The sequence below is a fragment of the Lepidochelys olivacea genome, assembly GCF_965140295.1.
Source record: "Lepidochelys olivacea isolate rLepOli2 genome assembly, chromosome: 1".
Lineage (NCBI taxonomy): Eukaryota > Metazoa > Chordata > Testudines > Cheloniidae > Lepidochelys > Lepidochelys olivacea.
The window spans coordinates 239,422,537-239,439,599 of NC_140411.1; the positions used below are offsets into that span (position 1 = coordinate 239,422,537).

At 39.1% G+C, this 17,063-nt stretch overlaps 1 protein-coding gene across 1 annotated transcript in view; it reads left to right on the plus strand.

The window, feature by feature from the left end:
- The window catches only part of SLC15A5 (solute carrier family 15 member 5), a gene marked incomplete at both ends in the record, with an annotated part of 65,840 nt that overhangs the window by 33,300 nt on the left and 15,477 nt on the right, over window positions 1–17,063 (plus strand). The window contains 2 exons of the mRNA XM_084618028.1: window positions 9,064–9,252; window positions 14,679–14,810. Coding sequence (XP_084474154.1) covers window positions 9,064–9,252; window positions 14,679–14,810 — 321 coding nt within the window. The remainder of the gene's footprint in view (window positions 1–9,063; window positions 9,253–14,678; window positions 14,811–17,063) is intronic.

Sequence of the window (17,063 nt, forward strand, 5' to 3'; positions counted from 1 at the left end):
GTGCTGAATAGAATAACTATTTCTGTCTGTGTATCTTTTTTGTAACTTAAGGTTTTGCCTAGAGGGGTTCTCTATGTTTTTGAATCTAATTACCCTGTAAGGTATCTACCATCCTGATTTTACAGGGGGGATTTCTTTATTTCTATTTACTTCTATTTTTATTAAAAGTCTTCTTGTAAGAAAACTGAATGCTTTTTCATTGTTCTCAGATCCAAGGGTTTGGGTCTGTGGTCACCTATGCAAATTGGTGAGGCTTTTTATCCAACATTTCCCAGGAAAGGGGGGGTGCAAGTGTTGGGAGGATTGTTCATTGTTCTTAAGATCCAAGGGTCTGGGTCTGTAGTCACCTAGGCAAATTGGTGAGGCTTTTTTACCAAACCTTGTCCAGGAAGTGGGGTGCAAGGTTTTGGGAAGTATTTTGTGGGGAAAGATGCGTCCAAACAGCTCTTCCCCAGTAACCAGTATTAGTTTGGTGGTGGTAGCGGCCAATCCAAGGACAATGGGTGGAATATTTTGTACCTTGGGGAAGTTTTGACCTAAGCTGGTAAAGATAAGCTTAGGAGGTTTTTCGTGCAGGTCCCCACATCTGTACCCTACAGTTCAGAGTGGGGGAGGAACCTTGACAACATAGGACCCAAACTCATGTATTGTTCAGGTCTTGCTTTGTTTCTCTGAATGTCTGACTCTGTTTAGTTCCCCAATACCAAGCATTTTGTGAATTCATGAGATCTTATAATGGCTTCAAACTCACCACCAGGTGAAGTAGAAATTTTCCGAGGAGTGTCACCATACCCAGGAATCAACAAACTTCACTGACACTTTGAGGCTCCTTTACCTGTGTAAAGCACTTTCTCTGGATCTGATCTGATCCTTGCCCATCAATGATGTGGCCTAGAAATGAGATTCTGTCTTTTTACAATTTGCATTTGTCATTAAGTGTTAGTCCTGCTTTCTCCAGTTTTTCCAGGACTGCAAACAGATGTTGGTCATGTAGGGTCGATCAGTAAATAACAAGATAAGGATCCATTTGGCAGAAAGCCCCTTCCAGGAGTTGACATTGTCCTCTGGAAGTGTTCAGGAGCAGATGGTATTCCAAATGGTAGCCTATTGAAACAAAACTTTCCAAAAGGTATCATGAAGATCATTAGCATTGCAGATTCTGCAGCAAGTGGTATCTGCCAAAACCCAGATGGAGTATCCAATTTTAAGACATCTGTTTCAGTAAGTTATCCAAGACTGTGTTCAACATATAGGAGTACATGTTGCTCTCTGCAGATATTCTTATTGATCTTGGTAAGGTTTACACAGATCCCACTCTTTGTCATTTGGCTTTGGGACCACTACCATGCCAGCACACCATTCAGGTGGAGTGTCTATTCTGGAAATTACACCCATCTGATCTATGCAGCTGAACTCTTCTTTCACCCTGGGCAGTAATGGGAGGGGGACTCTACTAGATGTCGACAGAGCAAATGGTATAAGTTTAATGTGGTTTCTCCCTCCATTTCCCCCAGTTCTTGGAATAATTTTGGGAACCTCTTCCTGATCTCAGGTTCTAGGGCTATGATTGGTAGGTGGCTAGTAGCACAGTGCATAGGCCATCTACAATGTAGACCTCTTTGGATATAGTCTTCTTTCTTTCTGAGTTTCAGTGGTCAAAAATTTTCCTTTCACATTTAATGGGGACTGTCCTAGGACTTTCAATATCTTTTTGTTAGTTCTTGACATGTTCATGGTTTCATCCTACTGAAAAAACGATTCTGGAATCACTTACATCAACTCCTGTCTATTTTGGAGTTTGCTTTATATTTTCCCAAGGCAATTCCTGATGATCAATTGTGGTTCTTTTTGGTTATCTCCTATGGCTCCAAAGTAGGAGTGTCTTCTGAGTCATGTTCTTGAAAGACAGGTGTAACCATATGTTTAGACTGGCAGACTGCTGCATAAATGTCCCTTTTTAAAAGACCTTTCCTGCATGTGGTGTTCTTGCTGGTCAAAGCTGTTTGCTGTGCGGTGGTTTGCCACACCATGGGCATTCTTTCATGCTCTTGCTGTATTCCTTTTCTTTACTCCATGTTAGCAATCGCTCTCTCTGGGTCCCTTTGTATTTGTACTGGTCTGGGTAAGTTAGGTTTCTGGGCATCCTGAGATATTTTCCTCCCAATGTCTGTGGTATCTACGGTGCATTCTTCCTCAAAGTTACTCCTGAGAAGAATCTCTTGCTTCTTTATGTATTGACTTTGCAGGACTATGTTCTTGACTTTTTCTAGTATGAGGTTAGGATCATTTTGAAGTGTTTCTGATAGTTGGCTGTCCCTCAGCCCTTGAATAAGCCTGTCTCTGATAAATTCTTCACTCATCTCCCCATAGCCACAGCACTGGATTAAGTTGTGCAGGGCTGTTTATGAAATCATTCACTGACTCCCCCTTCTCTTGCTTGTATAAGTGAAATGGTGCCTGCTCAAAATTACATTGTGGTGTGGCAAGAAATACTTCTCCAATTGTTCAACTGTATTGAACTACTTCAACTGAGCTGCTGTGAGGCTCCTGGGAAAGATAATATTCTCGTCTACAGATCCCATTGTATACAGCAGGGTATTAACTTGTTTCTCCTCTAATTGCTGATGTAAACTGGAATTCTGACCAAACGTCTGGAATCTGCTTATCCAGAGTGGCCATCCTTCAGGGTAATGAAAATCAAATTCTGCTGGGGGTGCGATTTTAAAAAATGCTGGGTAAAATGTAGCCACTTCTATTACTTTACCAGACTATCGTGTGTTTCCACCCCCACCCCCTTTATTCTTGCCTCTGTGGATTGAGGTGATGTGGCCCTTTAAGGAAGTTGTTGCTGTGTCCCTAGCTTTAGCTTCATGTTCTGACCCTCACTTACTGTTGCAGCCTGGACTCACTGTAACAGGTTTCTCTAGGTTTTGTGTTTTCAGGCTTCTTTGCCTTTTCTCCCAGCTCTGTGCAGTTTTTTGCCTGTTCTGGCTTGTCTGGAGGGCATGTTTCTCTGTTTCCTTTCCCCCGCTTTTCGTAGGGGTGTTCTGTGATCTTATGGATGTTTATTTAATCCCACTCTGACACGAGGTAGAGATTAGAGACTCACCCGTAGTTGGAGTGAATGCAAAAGAAGACTGACTTTATTTCCTACACAGTCTTACCTCCTTGTTCTATGCCCCCTAGTGGTCACACTAAATGTTGGCTACTAATACCACCCCACCAACTTCCTGGAGATGGAGAAGAACACTTTCAAACACATCATCGCTTACAGGAGATTGTGAGCACTCCATAGTTTGGCAATGTTATAGTTCCGTTGGTCTTAAATTTGTACTGTGTTCATGTTTAATTGTTGTTGTTCAATTAATATAATTTGTTACCTATGTTATTTGTTACCTCAATAAATTTTTTTGGTAAAACTGACTAAAAATTTTCATTGAGGAACAGCTCCCCATGTAAATTCCTCATAAAACTCAATACACAAACATATTTTAGTAGTCTTCTTGGTAACAATGCATTTATTACCCACAGCTAACCCCTGGCCTCATAGTAGGAGCACAACATTTCCCTGACCAGTTGGGTCATTTTTCAGAAGCATCCTCTCCAGCTGTCCATGAAAGAGCAGTATGCTAAGCCACGCTCATAGATTCATAGATATTTAGGTCAGAAGGGACCATTATGATCATCTAGTCTGACCTCCTGCACAACAGGCCACAGAATTTTACCCACCACTCCTGCAAAAAACCTCTCACCTATGTCTGTGCTATTGAAGTCCTCAAATCGTGGTTTAAAGACTTCAAGGAGCAGAGAATGCTCCAGCAAGTGACCCGTGCCCCATGCTACAGAGGAAGGCAAGAAACCTCCAGGGCCTCTTCCAATCTGCCCAGGAGGAAAATTCCTTCCCGACCCCAAATATGGCAATCAGCTAAACCCTGAGCATATGGGCAGGATTCATCAGCCAGATACACAGAAAATTCTTTCCTGGGTAACTTAGATCCCACCCCATCTAATATACCATCGGGCCTATTTACCATGAATATTTAATTACCAAAACCATGTTATCCCATCATACCATCTCCTCCATAAACTTATCGAGTTTAATCTTAAAGCCAGATAGATCTTTTGCCCCCACTGCTTCCCTTGGAAGGCTGTTCCAAAACTTCAATCCTCTGATGATTAGAAACCTTCGTCTAATTTCTAGTCTAAATTTCCTGGTGGCCAGTTTATCTCCGTGGCTTTCACTGCACTGTAGCAGTGTCTATGCAGGTTGTTTCTGCTTAGCAAGCTTGTGTGCACTACCCTACCATGTAGCCAGTCCTTGAGTGATGTATGAAGGAGGTCTCAGCCTGCCACTATGAAAACACCTTTGGAATTTCTAAGTAATTATAGATGACAATTTCCTAACTCAAGAAGTGTTGCATCCAGCACAGAGGGAATTTTATATTAGACTTTGTCTTGATAAATAAAGAGGAATTGATCACAGAACTAAATATTAGTGGTAGCTTAGGGTACTAGTGATCATGACTTTATTCTGCTTGCACATAAATTTAATCAAGTCCAAACAATTAATAAATATACTTGGTGCTTTAAAAGGTCAAATTTCATAAATCTAAAACGAACTATGAGTTAAATCAATTGGGAGAAATAATTTAAACAGAAAAATGTAAATGATAATTGGGGATTGTTTAAGAACATTTTACTAGATATCCAAAAAGTCACAATCAAGCAAAAAGGCCATACTTTTAAAAAATGGCTTAAAGGGAAAGGGAAAGCAGTTATAATAAGAACAACATATAACAAATGGAAGAAGCATTGATAGTAATGACTATAAACCAGAAGTTAGGAATTATAGAAAATTGCCAAGGGAAGCAAAAGGACACAAGGCAAACTCTCTGGCTAGCAGAGTAAGGACATTATTTTATTTTTAAGTATATTAGGAATAAGAGAAATTCTAACCATGGTACAGGTCCATTTCTAGATGAAAAAGGTAGAATTGTCAATAATAATGCAGAAAAGCAGAAGTGTTCAATAAATATTTGTTTTATATTTGGGGAAAAGCCAGATGGTTTATTACTTTCCATTCCATCAGTAACTAAGGAGGATGTAAAACAGCTGCTGCTAATGCTAAACATTTTTATAACAGCAGATCAAGATAACTTGCTTCCAGGAATTTTAAAAGAGCTGGCTGAGGAGCTCTCTGAACTATTAGCGATAATTTTCTATAACTTTTGGAACACTATAAAAGTTCCAGAGGATTGAAAGAAAGCTAATGTTCTAATAATTAAAAAGGGTAAATGGAATGACCCAGATAACAGTAAGCCTGTCAGCATGGCATCGAACCCAGGCAAATTAATGGAACAGTTGATACAGGAGTTCATTAATAAATAATTAAAGGAAGGTAACATTAATGCTAGTCAAGATGGGTTTATGGAAAACAGATCCTGTCAAACTAACTTGATATATTTTTTTAAAAATATGATTACAAGTTTGGTTGATAAAGGTTATGGTGTTGATGTGTTGTACTTATGCTTTGTAAGACATTTGACCTGAACCGCATGATATTTTGATTCAGAAATTAGAATGATGGCACACAGCAAATGGATTAAAAACTGGCTAATTCAAAGGTCAAAATATAATCATAAATGCAGAATCTTCAGGAACTAGATGTGTTTGTAGTGGTGTCCCTCATGGATTGGTTCTTGGCACTATGCTATTTAATATTTTTATCAATGACCTAGAAGGAAACAAAACGTCATCACTGAACATTTGCAGATGACAGAAAGATTGGGGGAGTGGTAAATAGTGAAGAGGATGGGTTACTGATATAGAGCTGTATCAATCACTTGGTAATTTGAGTGCAAGCAAATACTATGTGTTTTAATACTAACGAATGTACTATTGTACATCTAAGAACAAAGAACATTACCCATACTTACTGGATGGAAACTGTATCCTGGAAAGCAGTAACTTTAAAAAGGAGTTGGGGTCATGGTGGACAATCAGCTGAACATTAGCTCTCTGTGCTACACTGTAGCCAAAAAGATTAATGAGTTCTGTGGATGTATAAACAGGGGAATATGGCGTAGGAGTAAGGTGGTTATATTCTCTCTTTATTAGGCACTGGAATATAGTGCCCATTTTTGGTGTCAACAATTCAAGAAGTACTTTGAAAAATTGGAGAGGGTTCAGACAAAAATCATAAGAATGATTGAAGGGTTCAAGACAACCTGCTGTCATAAGTATTAAATCCAAGTTTTGGATAAGTATCCAAAACCTCTTCTTTGTGTGTGTGTGGTGGGGGGGGAGTTAGATATGGGAATGAGGTCCAGTGGCTAGAAGAGATGAGTGGAAGCTGGGTCTCTCTTGGTTTCTCTGTTCCTGGCTCTATCAGATTTGTGATCCTGGGCAAGTCTCTTAACTTCAGTCTTCCTGGAATACCTAACATAGTAGGGTATTCAGGTATTAAATAAGTATTTATGAAGTAGTTTGAGACCTAGGGTGAAAAACACTATATATAAAATACCAAGTAGTAATATTTGTCTGTCTGAATCCTCTGTGGCTTGCCCAGCACTAACATAGCTTTTTATTTGGGGAACTTTTGACATAATAGATTGCAAGAAGCTCCTTGAGGGCTTTATACCTATCCTTGACATGATGCATCTGCTATAAAATGCTCTCCTGTCATTGATTTTCAAGCAATAATTCATCCAGGTTCCTAATAAACACTAAAGGGGCCTTAATCAATGATAAAATCTTCCCAGAATGCAGTTTTTGTTTTTAAAAATGTGTATTATGAGTTCTAGAAATGCAGGAAAATTTCAGACTGGTGGCAGGGGTTAGAAAGGAGTTTTGCTGGGGGAAAGGAGACCACACAAGGACTTGACTTTTTGGGTCATGTGGATACCAAAACCTTCCATGTTCTATCTCTTTTTGTCTCAACTTCGGTGTAATCTTGACTTTGGTATAATTTAAACAGTCTCAGAAACAACCATCCTTTGAATATTGTACTGCAGAAGGTGAACAATTTTGGGACAGAGAACAGCATGAAGCTTCATAAACCAAGGCAAAACTTAGCACACAGCTCAGGTATTTCGGCCTGAACTGTCAAAAGTTATGATTCTAAGCCGATAAAATTTTTTGCAGCCAGCTCCGGTATTTTAGGGCTTGATTCTCAGGGATATTGAAATTTCACAATTCTAGATGAAGTCAGTTGGAGTTGCAGGTGCCCAGGACCTGTGAAATGCAGGTGTCCCAAATTGGGCACCTAAAATTAGAGGTCACTTCTGAAAATTTGGGCCTCAATATAGATTTATGGAGTTACAACAGTTTCTTTCTGTCTACACAATAGATACCCAATAGTATAAATGGGTGGCATAAGTACTGTTGCTAGTACCATCCCTCACACTTATGTTGTAGTCCATAGCATTTCAAATACCACCAGGTCAGAAGGATAGTGTTTTATAGCTACTTTGCACTTATCTTGCACTGGTGGGGAAGGTGAGTAGAGAAGCAGACCCCACTTTTAATCACTAGTACGACAGCATTTAACAGTGGTTCATGAGTCATCCAGTGACACTATTGGATGCTCAGAGGCAGCTGTAGTCATGTGATCTCTTGTGATCAAGATCTTTGAGATATGAGTGGAAACTAGAGAGCTGTGAACTTTCAAATCCATATTATAGTTTTTATGCCATTTCCTCTCTGTTCAGAACCAAACTTAAGGGGATTGCCTGGATCTGGGTTCAGATGAAAACTTCTGCTTCACTATAACAAAAATAAATACAGTTATTTAAGAATGAGATTACTTTTCTTTTCCAGTACTGCAGCCTCACCTTATCTTAAAATGTTAAACAATATAGCAAAAAGGTGTATCTCTAATAAATGTATTTTCAAAAGATTAGGTCAGTAGAATTCACCCAGATCAAGCCAAGCTCCATTAATATGTATTTGGACAGTGTGAAAAGGGTGAACTAGTTAAAGCCGCCCCCTCCCCCCCAAAAAAAAGTTATGTCCTGTAATGTTAAATAAGATATTTTAACTCTTAACTCATAAGTATGAATACAATTTTGTTGGGGTAAAACTAAGCAAAATTCATGGAACTGTTATGGGGGAAAAGGTACAAAATCAGAGTGTGGTCATGGTGGGGCTCAAGCTGAAGCCAGAGCCTGGCCACCCAGGGCTGACAGCCAGAGCTCAGCTGCCTGGGGCTAAAACTGAAGCTGAAGAAGTCACAGAGACCTGTTAAAGTCACAGAACCTGTGTGACCCGTGTGACCAAATAATATCCTCCTTCATAAGCTACTAAATAGATTTTCTGCACCCATGTGGAGCCTTACTGAAGTTGAGGGGGCTCCATGAGGATGCCAGGGGTCTGACAGTGTATATTGCAGTTCAGAATCAGGGTAAAAGGAGGTTAAAACCACCTTTACAAATTAAATTAAATGCAACCTTAACTATGGAGCCGCTAATTATACCTGTCTAATAAGAGCCTCAAAAAGCTCTGAGTGGTCCTAAGTGGGTCTTGTGCTCTTCCACATCTGATGAATGGGCTGACAAGACACAGGTCATATGGGTACATCCCTTGTACACTGGCAGTGTAAAGTGTATCCATGCTCTTTGTAGCCTTCTCACCTTACTCCCACCCTCTTCTCCTCCTGCCTTATGCCTTCACTCATGTGATCCCTTATACCTTCAAAAGTCTCCTTTTCCTCCTCCACTTACCACCTTCTCTCTCCTTTAAAATGCTTCTTTAAAAAATGCCTCCTCTTTTCTCACAGTTGGGGACCTCCAAAGCTGAACTCCCTGTGCTCAGCTGTCACCCTTTGCCATATCTTGTTTAGACTGTAAGCTCCTGTGGGCAGAGAACACTTCTTATCTATGTTCTGAAGTGCTGTGCAAATGTGTTATGCTGTATGCATGGATAATTAAGAACCCACTGAACTATATTTTGTTACCATGTTTTTTAAAAGAATACATTAAAATCATACGTCACTTGAATATACTGGAATCCTATAACTTCATTCTTGTCAAAAAGCCTCTCTCCCTATTTGCTCCATTTACCCAGTTGTAGGTCATCTCTCTGCGGCTCTGTCTGTGATGGTCGCTGGCTTTTCTGAAATACACAGGAAACGCTTCCCTCAGGTGGAACAGACTCTGTCAGGCAAGGTGCTTCCAGTTTCCTCCATGCCTTGTTTTCATCTGGCTCCTCAGTACATTTTACTTGGAGTGGCTGAAGCTTTGGTAACTCCCACCTGTAAGTACATTTTATCAACTAACAGGGAATTAAATTAACTTCACAAGAATTAAAATGACTGTCATCTGATTTCTCACCCCTGGCTCTCTTCCACGGGCTTTCTGAATAGGCTTATTCATCACCTGCACTGAAGGAGCTTAATTTCTGTTCTTTGCTGTACTGCACAGTGAACAATAATGTTCTCTGAGATTAGGAGGATTTTAGAATTTGTCAGTCCTGGTCAGACCATTGGACCATTAAATCTTGTAATCCACCCATGAGCAGTGGAGCCAATAACTACAGTAGGCAAACTCCATCCTTTCCCACTTGTATGTTGACTTTCTACCCTCTGCAAGTTGTTAATTTATAGTGAGAAGCAAGAGATTTGATTACCCTTATTTTAGCTTGCATAACTACAAATGTTGTTAGCCTTCAAAAGGTATTCAGAGCTCTTTTAAAACAGTTGTTTTACACTTACAGTAGTTGACTAAATGACCTTCTCAAGTGGTGAATTCCACAGAAAGAATAATATATTGTGTATATTTCTCTTCTTCTTGTTGTTGTTCTAAAACAATTTCAGAAGTGTTCAGATTTTACATAGGGGTAGGAAATAGCTTGAATATTTTGAGCATTTGAATTTTCATTCTTATACTCTTAGATTTCTCGGAACTGAGGGTCATGGTCTCACCCAAAGGATAATTTTTCCTGGATTTAATGCTTAGCACATACATAATGCCTCTTCATCCCTATATCTCAAGCACTTCACTGAGGCAGGTGTATGTGGTCTCTAAGTTACAGGCTAAGGCTATCAGAAAATTGTGACCTTCATTATTTAGCTTAAAAAAGAAAGGGTTAAGAGGTGACTTGATCATGGTCTATAAGTATCTGTATGAGGAGAAGATTTTTGATAGTAGAGGGCTCTTTAATCTAGCAGACAAAGGCATAACAAGGTCCAATGGCTAGAAGATTAAACTAGATAAATTCCAACTAGAAATAAGGCACAAGTTCCTAAAAATAAAGGTAATTAACCATTGGAGCAACTTACCTAGGGATGTAGTGGGTTCTCCAATACTCAGTCTTTAAATCAAGAGTGGATGGCTTTCTATAAAATATGCTCTAGCTCAACTAGGAGTGATGGATTTGATGCAGGAACTGCCTGGTAGCATTTTATGGCTTGTGATATTCGGGAGGTCAAATTCTGAAAAGATAGGAAATGGTGGAATTAAGATTGCTGGTGCATCCTGTTCGTAGGGTTGCCAAGGCTCTTGAAAGCTTGATTTTGCAACCGTCATATTCTTTATAGCTGTTCTTTTACAGTGTAATTTCCTAAGCTTTTTAAAAAAGTAACCTGAATAAACAAATTCCATCGTGTGGAACAACACGCACATATGCACGACACACCCTGCCATGAGTCATCAGCTGGGTTAAGGATCTTTAGATCCACTGCACAGACATATGCCACTTAAGCTAATGGAATAACTGGTAGTGTTAGGCTGTTATCCACTTCTTCCATCAGTTTTCTAAGAGATTCTTCTACTTCTCTGGATATTTCTAAGCCAAGCATGAATAAAGTGCAGCCCATGGAGTTCTGCTGTTTGCCACTCTCACCGCACCACTGCAGAGTGCAGACAAAACTGGTGAATTCCTCAGGTAATTTCTGTTCTGTTAAAGTTACAAACATATTATTATGGTTGCATTAAACTTAAGATCCAGTTGAAAATTTTAAATTTATCCCTGTGGTTCCAAGTATTTGGCTCACCCCTACAACTAAACAGAGGAACTTTGCTCATATGTGACCTGGATGTAGGCTGCTAGTTGAAGCAGCTACCCTCCTGTTACCAGGCCAAAGCAAATCCTGAACCTGTTCAGGAGGAACTAAATTTCTGCAACAAATCCATGGCTGCCTATGGCTTTATTCCTCAAAAACTCTTAATGCTGTTCCTTTAAAAAAATCTACAGAGAGTTGAAAGATAGGACTCCTATCATAATTTCTTGTAGGAGCACTCAGTATCTCCAAGGGGTTTTGTGGGGTGGTTTCAAGCCCAAAAAGTATACCTGTTCTTTATTAAGGAGTATTTAGTTCTTCTTACAGTACTTACAGTACTTTCATCTTTTAAAATGTGCTAAATTTAAAGCATGTTTCAAATATGTTGATTGGTAGTTATGGCTAAAGACACACACAGGCTGGGAGCAAAAAGTCAACAAAAGAGAGAGCAAGGATACAATAGAGCTAAATGAACAACCTGAACTAGTTCACACTAGCTATGTTAATCTGCCAATAGAGAATTTATATACTGTGATTGTTTTGTCAAACAAAGGGTTACCACATCTGCTATGTCTGATGCATTGCAAAAATATCTGCATTTCTAGTCCAAGTGTCTCAAAGTATTTTGTGAATGCTGAGTCTCATAACAAACAGTCTCTTAGTTAAGGAATATATAGGGGATCACTTCGCCCACCACTGAAACGGAATAGTCTCTCTAGGGTAGAATGCAGCAGCTGTTTAATAGCTCACAGAAACACTGTGGGAGAAGTGAAGAATACAGAGTGCAATTGAAACATCAGGAGTAATTTAGGTAAGCAGAATGCAATTATCAGAGCTGAATTTGGCCAGAACGTGTGCTTTACACCCCTAGTCTTGCAAAAAGAAAGCTCCATCTGCACTTAATGATTACAAGTGGTCTGGATATTGGTTTTACAACTTCTTAGGCTTTGTCTTCCCTGCTAAAATAAGTGTCTTTTTTTTTTATCTTGGGGTAACTAATGTGTGCGAGCTATCCTGAGGTTAAAAAACACACAGTGAAGACCAGGAACTTCAGTTTTACCATGAGGTAAACTCACCAATGTCCAACCCCTGGAGTGGGTATAGGGACATTTATCTCATGGTTTATCTCATGATATAATTAAACAATCCAATAGCCCTTCCATTAGTTACCCCTCATTTAAAAAAACTACACCTTTTTTTCAGCAGTGAAGACAAGGCCATAGACTGTACTGTCATACACACAGCACGCCATATGGTCACCTTCCCCTTCCCCACAAATTCTGGTTGCACTACTGAGTGAGCTAAGAGCACCACTTACTGAAATCTGGTTCAAAACCTAAATTCTTAATAAGATTTCCAAATCCTTCATTTGGACTTGAAAATCAAGGATGGGGACAGTGATTGTATTGTGTCAGTTATACTCCATGATGATTCAAGCATCCAAATGTGGAACTGGGATCTCCTATCGACAGTCTTCGCATTGTGAATTCTTTCCATGAACGTTGCTGCAATATCCACTAAGGAGGGGGAAAGGGAGAGGAGATGGAGGATTGGAGTTGATGGGAGTAGATGTAGCAGGAGCTCCAAAAGTGAGATTATGAAGACTAGAGACTTTGGCAATGGCTGAAGCTGATACCAAAGAGAACAAACAACTGTGCAAAAAACTGGGCAGAAAACATTTGTGAATCACAGCAGAAATTCTACTGAGGCAGAAGTCCATAGTTAATAATTGGCAAATAGTCTTGATGGGTCACTTTTCATGATGAAAGAAGCAGTTCTGCTCATTATCAACTGTTTTTTCTCTGATATGCTTAAAAATTGAAACCCAGGAGGAGGCAAGTTCCTTGTTCAATTTGGCTTGTTCACATAGAGACTCCTTCTGTACCTCCCTAATAATCTAGTTTAATAACTCATTTGTAATTAGGCTAAAGGCAACCAACTAGTTTGCTTCACTCTTTTTTAAGTAATTGCTAGTTTTGTACTAAAGGTGCAACTACCTAAATATCACTGTGAAGGAGTGAATACGTGGCAAATGACGAGTTACCAGTGGGAATTTACTGCTTGTTTAAGGTGCGGCATTGACAACCACAGAGACTGAGTTCTCTATTTGTTCCACAGAAGAGGTATAGCACAGAGAGGTGAATCAAGCCTACTCCATGAGAGAGGAGGCTCCTCCTTAGAGATACAAGATTGTTTCAATACTTGGTTTGGGGTCTCTCCAAGGCTGTCACAAGGTTCCCTGCCAACAGTGGTCTCCAGGCTGGTCTCTCTTCGTATAAGCAAAGAGTCTTTGGATAGTAAGGAGTGTAGGTCACTGCCATCCAGGACTGCATTTACATAGGTCACCTAAAGGTTAAAGGCTCTATTCCACATTCTAGTTTTGATCTCTAGAGCCACATAGTTTGCTTTAATAGCATTGCACAAAAATATTGTTCTACTTAAATGAAAAAAAATGGTCTTTTATTGATTATTTTTATTTTCTACTGACTCTTCTGGCCACTGAGCAAAGCCATTGCAAAGGAACAGGGTGATGATTAAATTCCCCTGCACCATTTCTGAAATGCTTGAACATCACTGTAGCATTAGGCTGTACACTAAACTTTTTTTGGGAAAGGTGCAAAAATCGCCTACTGATGCATCTCCACCCATCAGGTGGGGAGCATGAATGTAGCAAAGCTGCTGAAGCCACTAGCATTGTTAATATGTCATTAAATGCTGCTCAAAACAAATCTAAATGACACCATCTAAAAACACTGATAACCATGGCAGCCTTGTCTCCACTAGCACCCCCAATTGTTGGAAGCACTAGTGCAATTGCTGTTAGTAACGGTGGAAAACTTTTGTGTAGATAAAGCAATGTAGTGCATTAAGAAACACCTCTAATCTCTCTAAAGCCTCCCCAAGCTACCACATGTAGCGTCTGCTGTTTTTGTTTTGTTAGTAAGATCCCTCAACTAGAGATGGTCAGGCTTTTGGTTACGACATGGGCTGAAAGTTGGGATGGAGAGGCAAGATTTCTCAAAACTGACTAGTCACTTTGTGGAGGAGAGGTCCTTATGTTTTTTGGTACCTGGCATCAAATACCTTAAATTGGCAGTATGAATTTCAGAGGTACTGATCTTCCATGCTCTGAAAATCCAAGCCTCTTCAAGGTTTCTCAAGTTGGGCCCCCAAAATCACTAGTCATTCTTGAAAATCTGGGTTCTATTCCTAGCTCCACCACTTATAGTGACTTGCCTGAGGTCAGATACAGCATCTCACAACCTGCTTCCTCTTGTATAAAATGGAGAAACGAGAACTTTCCCACTTGAGGCTAAATTAAGGAATTGTAAAAGGCACTGTGATCATTGGATGGAAAGGAATACACACATGCAAAGTAGCAGTATTACTAGATGACTGATTTGGGATGGTCAACTGTATGATCATTTTAAGCAGGCTTAACTTAACCTATTGAAGTGTCACATTCTATCAGTTGTGGTTGCCTTTACAAAATGAGCCGGTTTCACTGTATATTTAAAAAGCAGTGGAATATAAGCTTCATGGTGTATCCTGTTGCAGTAGACTCTGTGCTCTTTTCTTTTTTAAATTCATTGGATTTCTAATAATTGTATCATTCACCTCACCATCCCTGAAAGGTTATTTCCTTGTGTAACTTGTAACTATCTTCTGCTTCCTTGCAAAGGTTCCTTACTAACATTCAGGCTTGTGCCGGGCAGAATTCGAGGGATCGCCATGCACTTTTTGACCATCTTCAATGGAGCTGCTTGTTTTATGGGAGCCTTTATTGTTCAGACAACATACGTAGGCTCTCAAGGTAAGAATGTGCTCATGCTGTATGTTTGAGAGATGAGTTTTCTAATCCTATTGGCTATTGATTTGGAGAAGCATGTAACAGCATAAGAGTGGCTGCCAAAGTTTATTGATTTACTTTCACAATTAAGATAGAATTAAGATAGGAAATAGACTTGCAGCTATATTCATCAAATTTTAATGAGTCCTCTTACTTTTGATAGGTGGTGTAATTAGAGAATGGCATCTGTGAGGAGCCCCGTGCTTTCTATTCTGAAATCATGGGCAATAAATTGGCTATCAAGCACCCTTCATCCTCCAGCACCCTCAGCACATGTGCATCCCCAGCCACATTTACTTGGGGATCATCTGAGCCACCAGAATGTGTGTTCAGTGCTTTACAAAAGGTGGAATAGTAGAATATATTGTAGGTACATTGTACCAGGGTCCTGAGTGTAAGGACAAGAAAAATGGGTGGAGATTTGCAAAACTGACAGGGAGATTTAGAGAGACAGCTCCTATTGAAATAACAAGAAATATGTGGCTAACTCCCTCCAGGGCCATATTTTGCCACCCTATCTCCCACAGGGTAGTATCTTACTCTGCAAATAGTCATTGACCTTAATGGGAGCATCAATGGCATAAGGTACTACTCGGTGTGAGTAAAGGTGGCACAGTCTGATGCTTAGTCAGCTATGAAAAGCTCAACCTCAAATTTCATACAGCCAGCAAAATAAGGGTGAAGTTGAACCTCATCCCAGAGCTGAAACCAAGCTCTAACTGAACCTTTCTTTTGAAGTTAAATATTTCCTTGTTCTTTCATTTTTCACACATGCCCAGGTGCTGCCAGAACCCAAAAATAAGAAAATGTTGTGACAAGATATTTTCACAGTATTTCTGTCCCACTTAGAAAAGAGCTAGCATTCCCAGAAAACTCATTCTCATGGCATTTCTAAGCCAATTCCATACATTCAACCAACTGACAGCATTTATTATAAATCTGACCTGGTTACTCTTCTGAATTGGTCATGGTAGGAATCTGGCACACCGTTCTTAAAAATACCATTTTTGTTGATGAACCTTTGTTAGATGCAGTTAGGATGTTGGAGTTATCTATTTTATAATTACCTTTAAAACGCAAGGAAGTACTTAGAACAAAAGGATAGGGTCTTTGTTTATATGCCCAAAATAGGTACCATATTTTGGTACCAGTTTTGCTGATTGCTTGACATCCATAAATTTGATCATTACCACATTTCAAGAAGCACCCTTTTAACATGCTACTGTTGCTGGCTGTAGTACAAACAGCTGCCAATTTTCAGAGCGACTCGGGTTGAACCTATGTCTCCAAGAGACATTATCCTGGGGAACAGTGCAGTTAAAAAGATTGTGAAGCATTGAAAAAGTATGTGTCAGAAAATATTAATCCATGCTTCCAAGATCTGGATGTACAAGTAGTTGGTATCTTAATCTGTTTCACTTCTGTAATGAAGTTTCTCTTATATTTGCTTAAGTTAACACTTCAACTAGATAGAATTTTATTTCAAGCCATGAGTTCCGTCTAGAAATGAAAATGGATATTAAAATGCCTAGCTCAACAAGTCACCTACAAGTCTTCAAGCAGAAGGGCCAACAGGCCTAATAGTTGAGGTTACAGCTGGTCAAAAATTTTCCAATAAAGCACATTTCCTTTTAAAATGTTGATTTCATTAAATCAGCATTTTCCCAGAATGTATCAACTTTGTCAAAATTTTCAGTGATAAAATTATAAAAATGATTTTTTTTAAAAAGTTGAAATATTTTGTTTTGTTGAGGAAAAAAGTTTTATTTTAACTATCATTTTGATGTTTGTTATAATTAAATATAACAATGTATATGATGTTATAAAAGTCAAAATGTTTAGACTCATGTCATGTCACAACATGATGTCATTTTATATTTTTTGTTATACCAATTATAATAGGAAATTACTGATTTAAAAAAATATAAAATCAAACAAAAGTCAAAACTGAAACAATTCTTTTGGCAGGAGAACAAAACACTTTGATCCAAAAGAACTTTTTTTTTAGCAATTTTTGATTCGCAAGCAATTTTGCAGTATCAACTTTTTGTTCCAATTCAGAACAAAAATATTTAAAATTGTCAGAATTTCCCATGGAAAGGAAATTTTGAGTTTCAACCAGCTGTCGCTGAGATTTTCAAAGGCAACTGGCTGATTTAGCCATTCACCTCTTACATTTTTATGGGAGTTGTGTGACTAAATCCCATAGTCATCTTT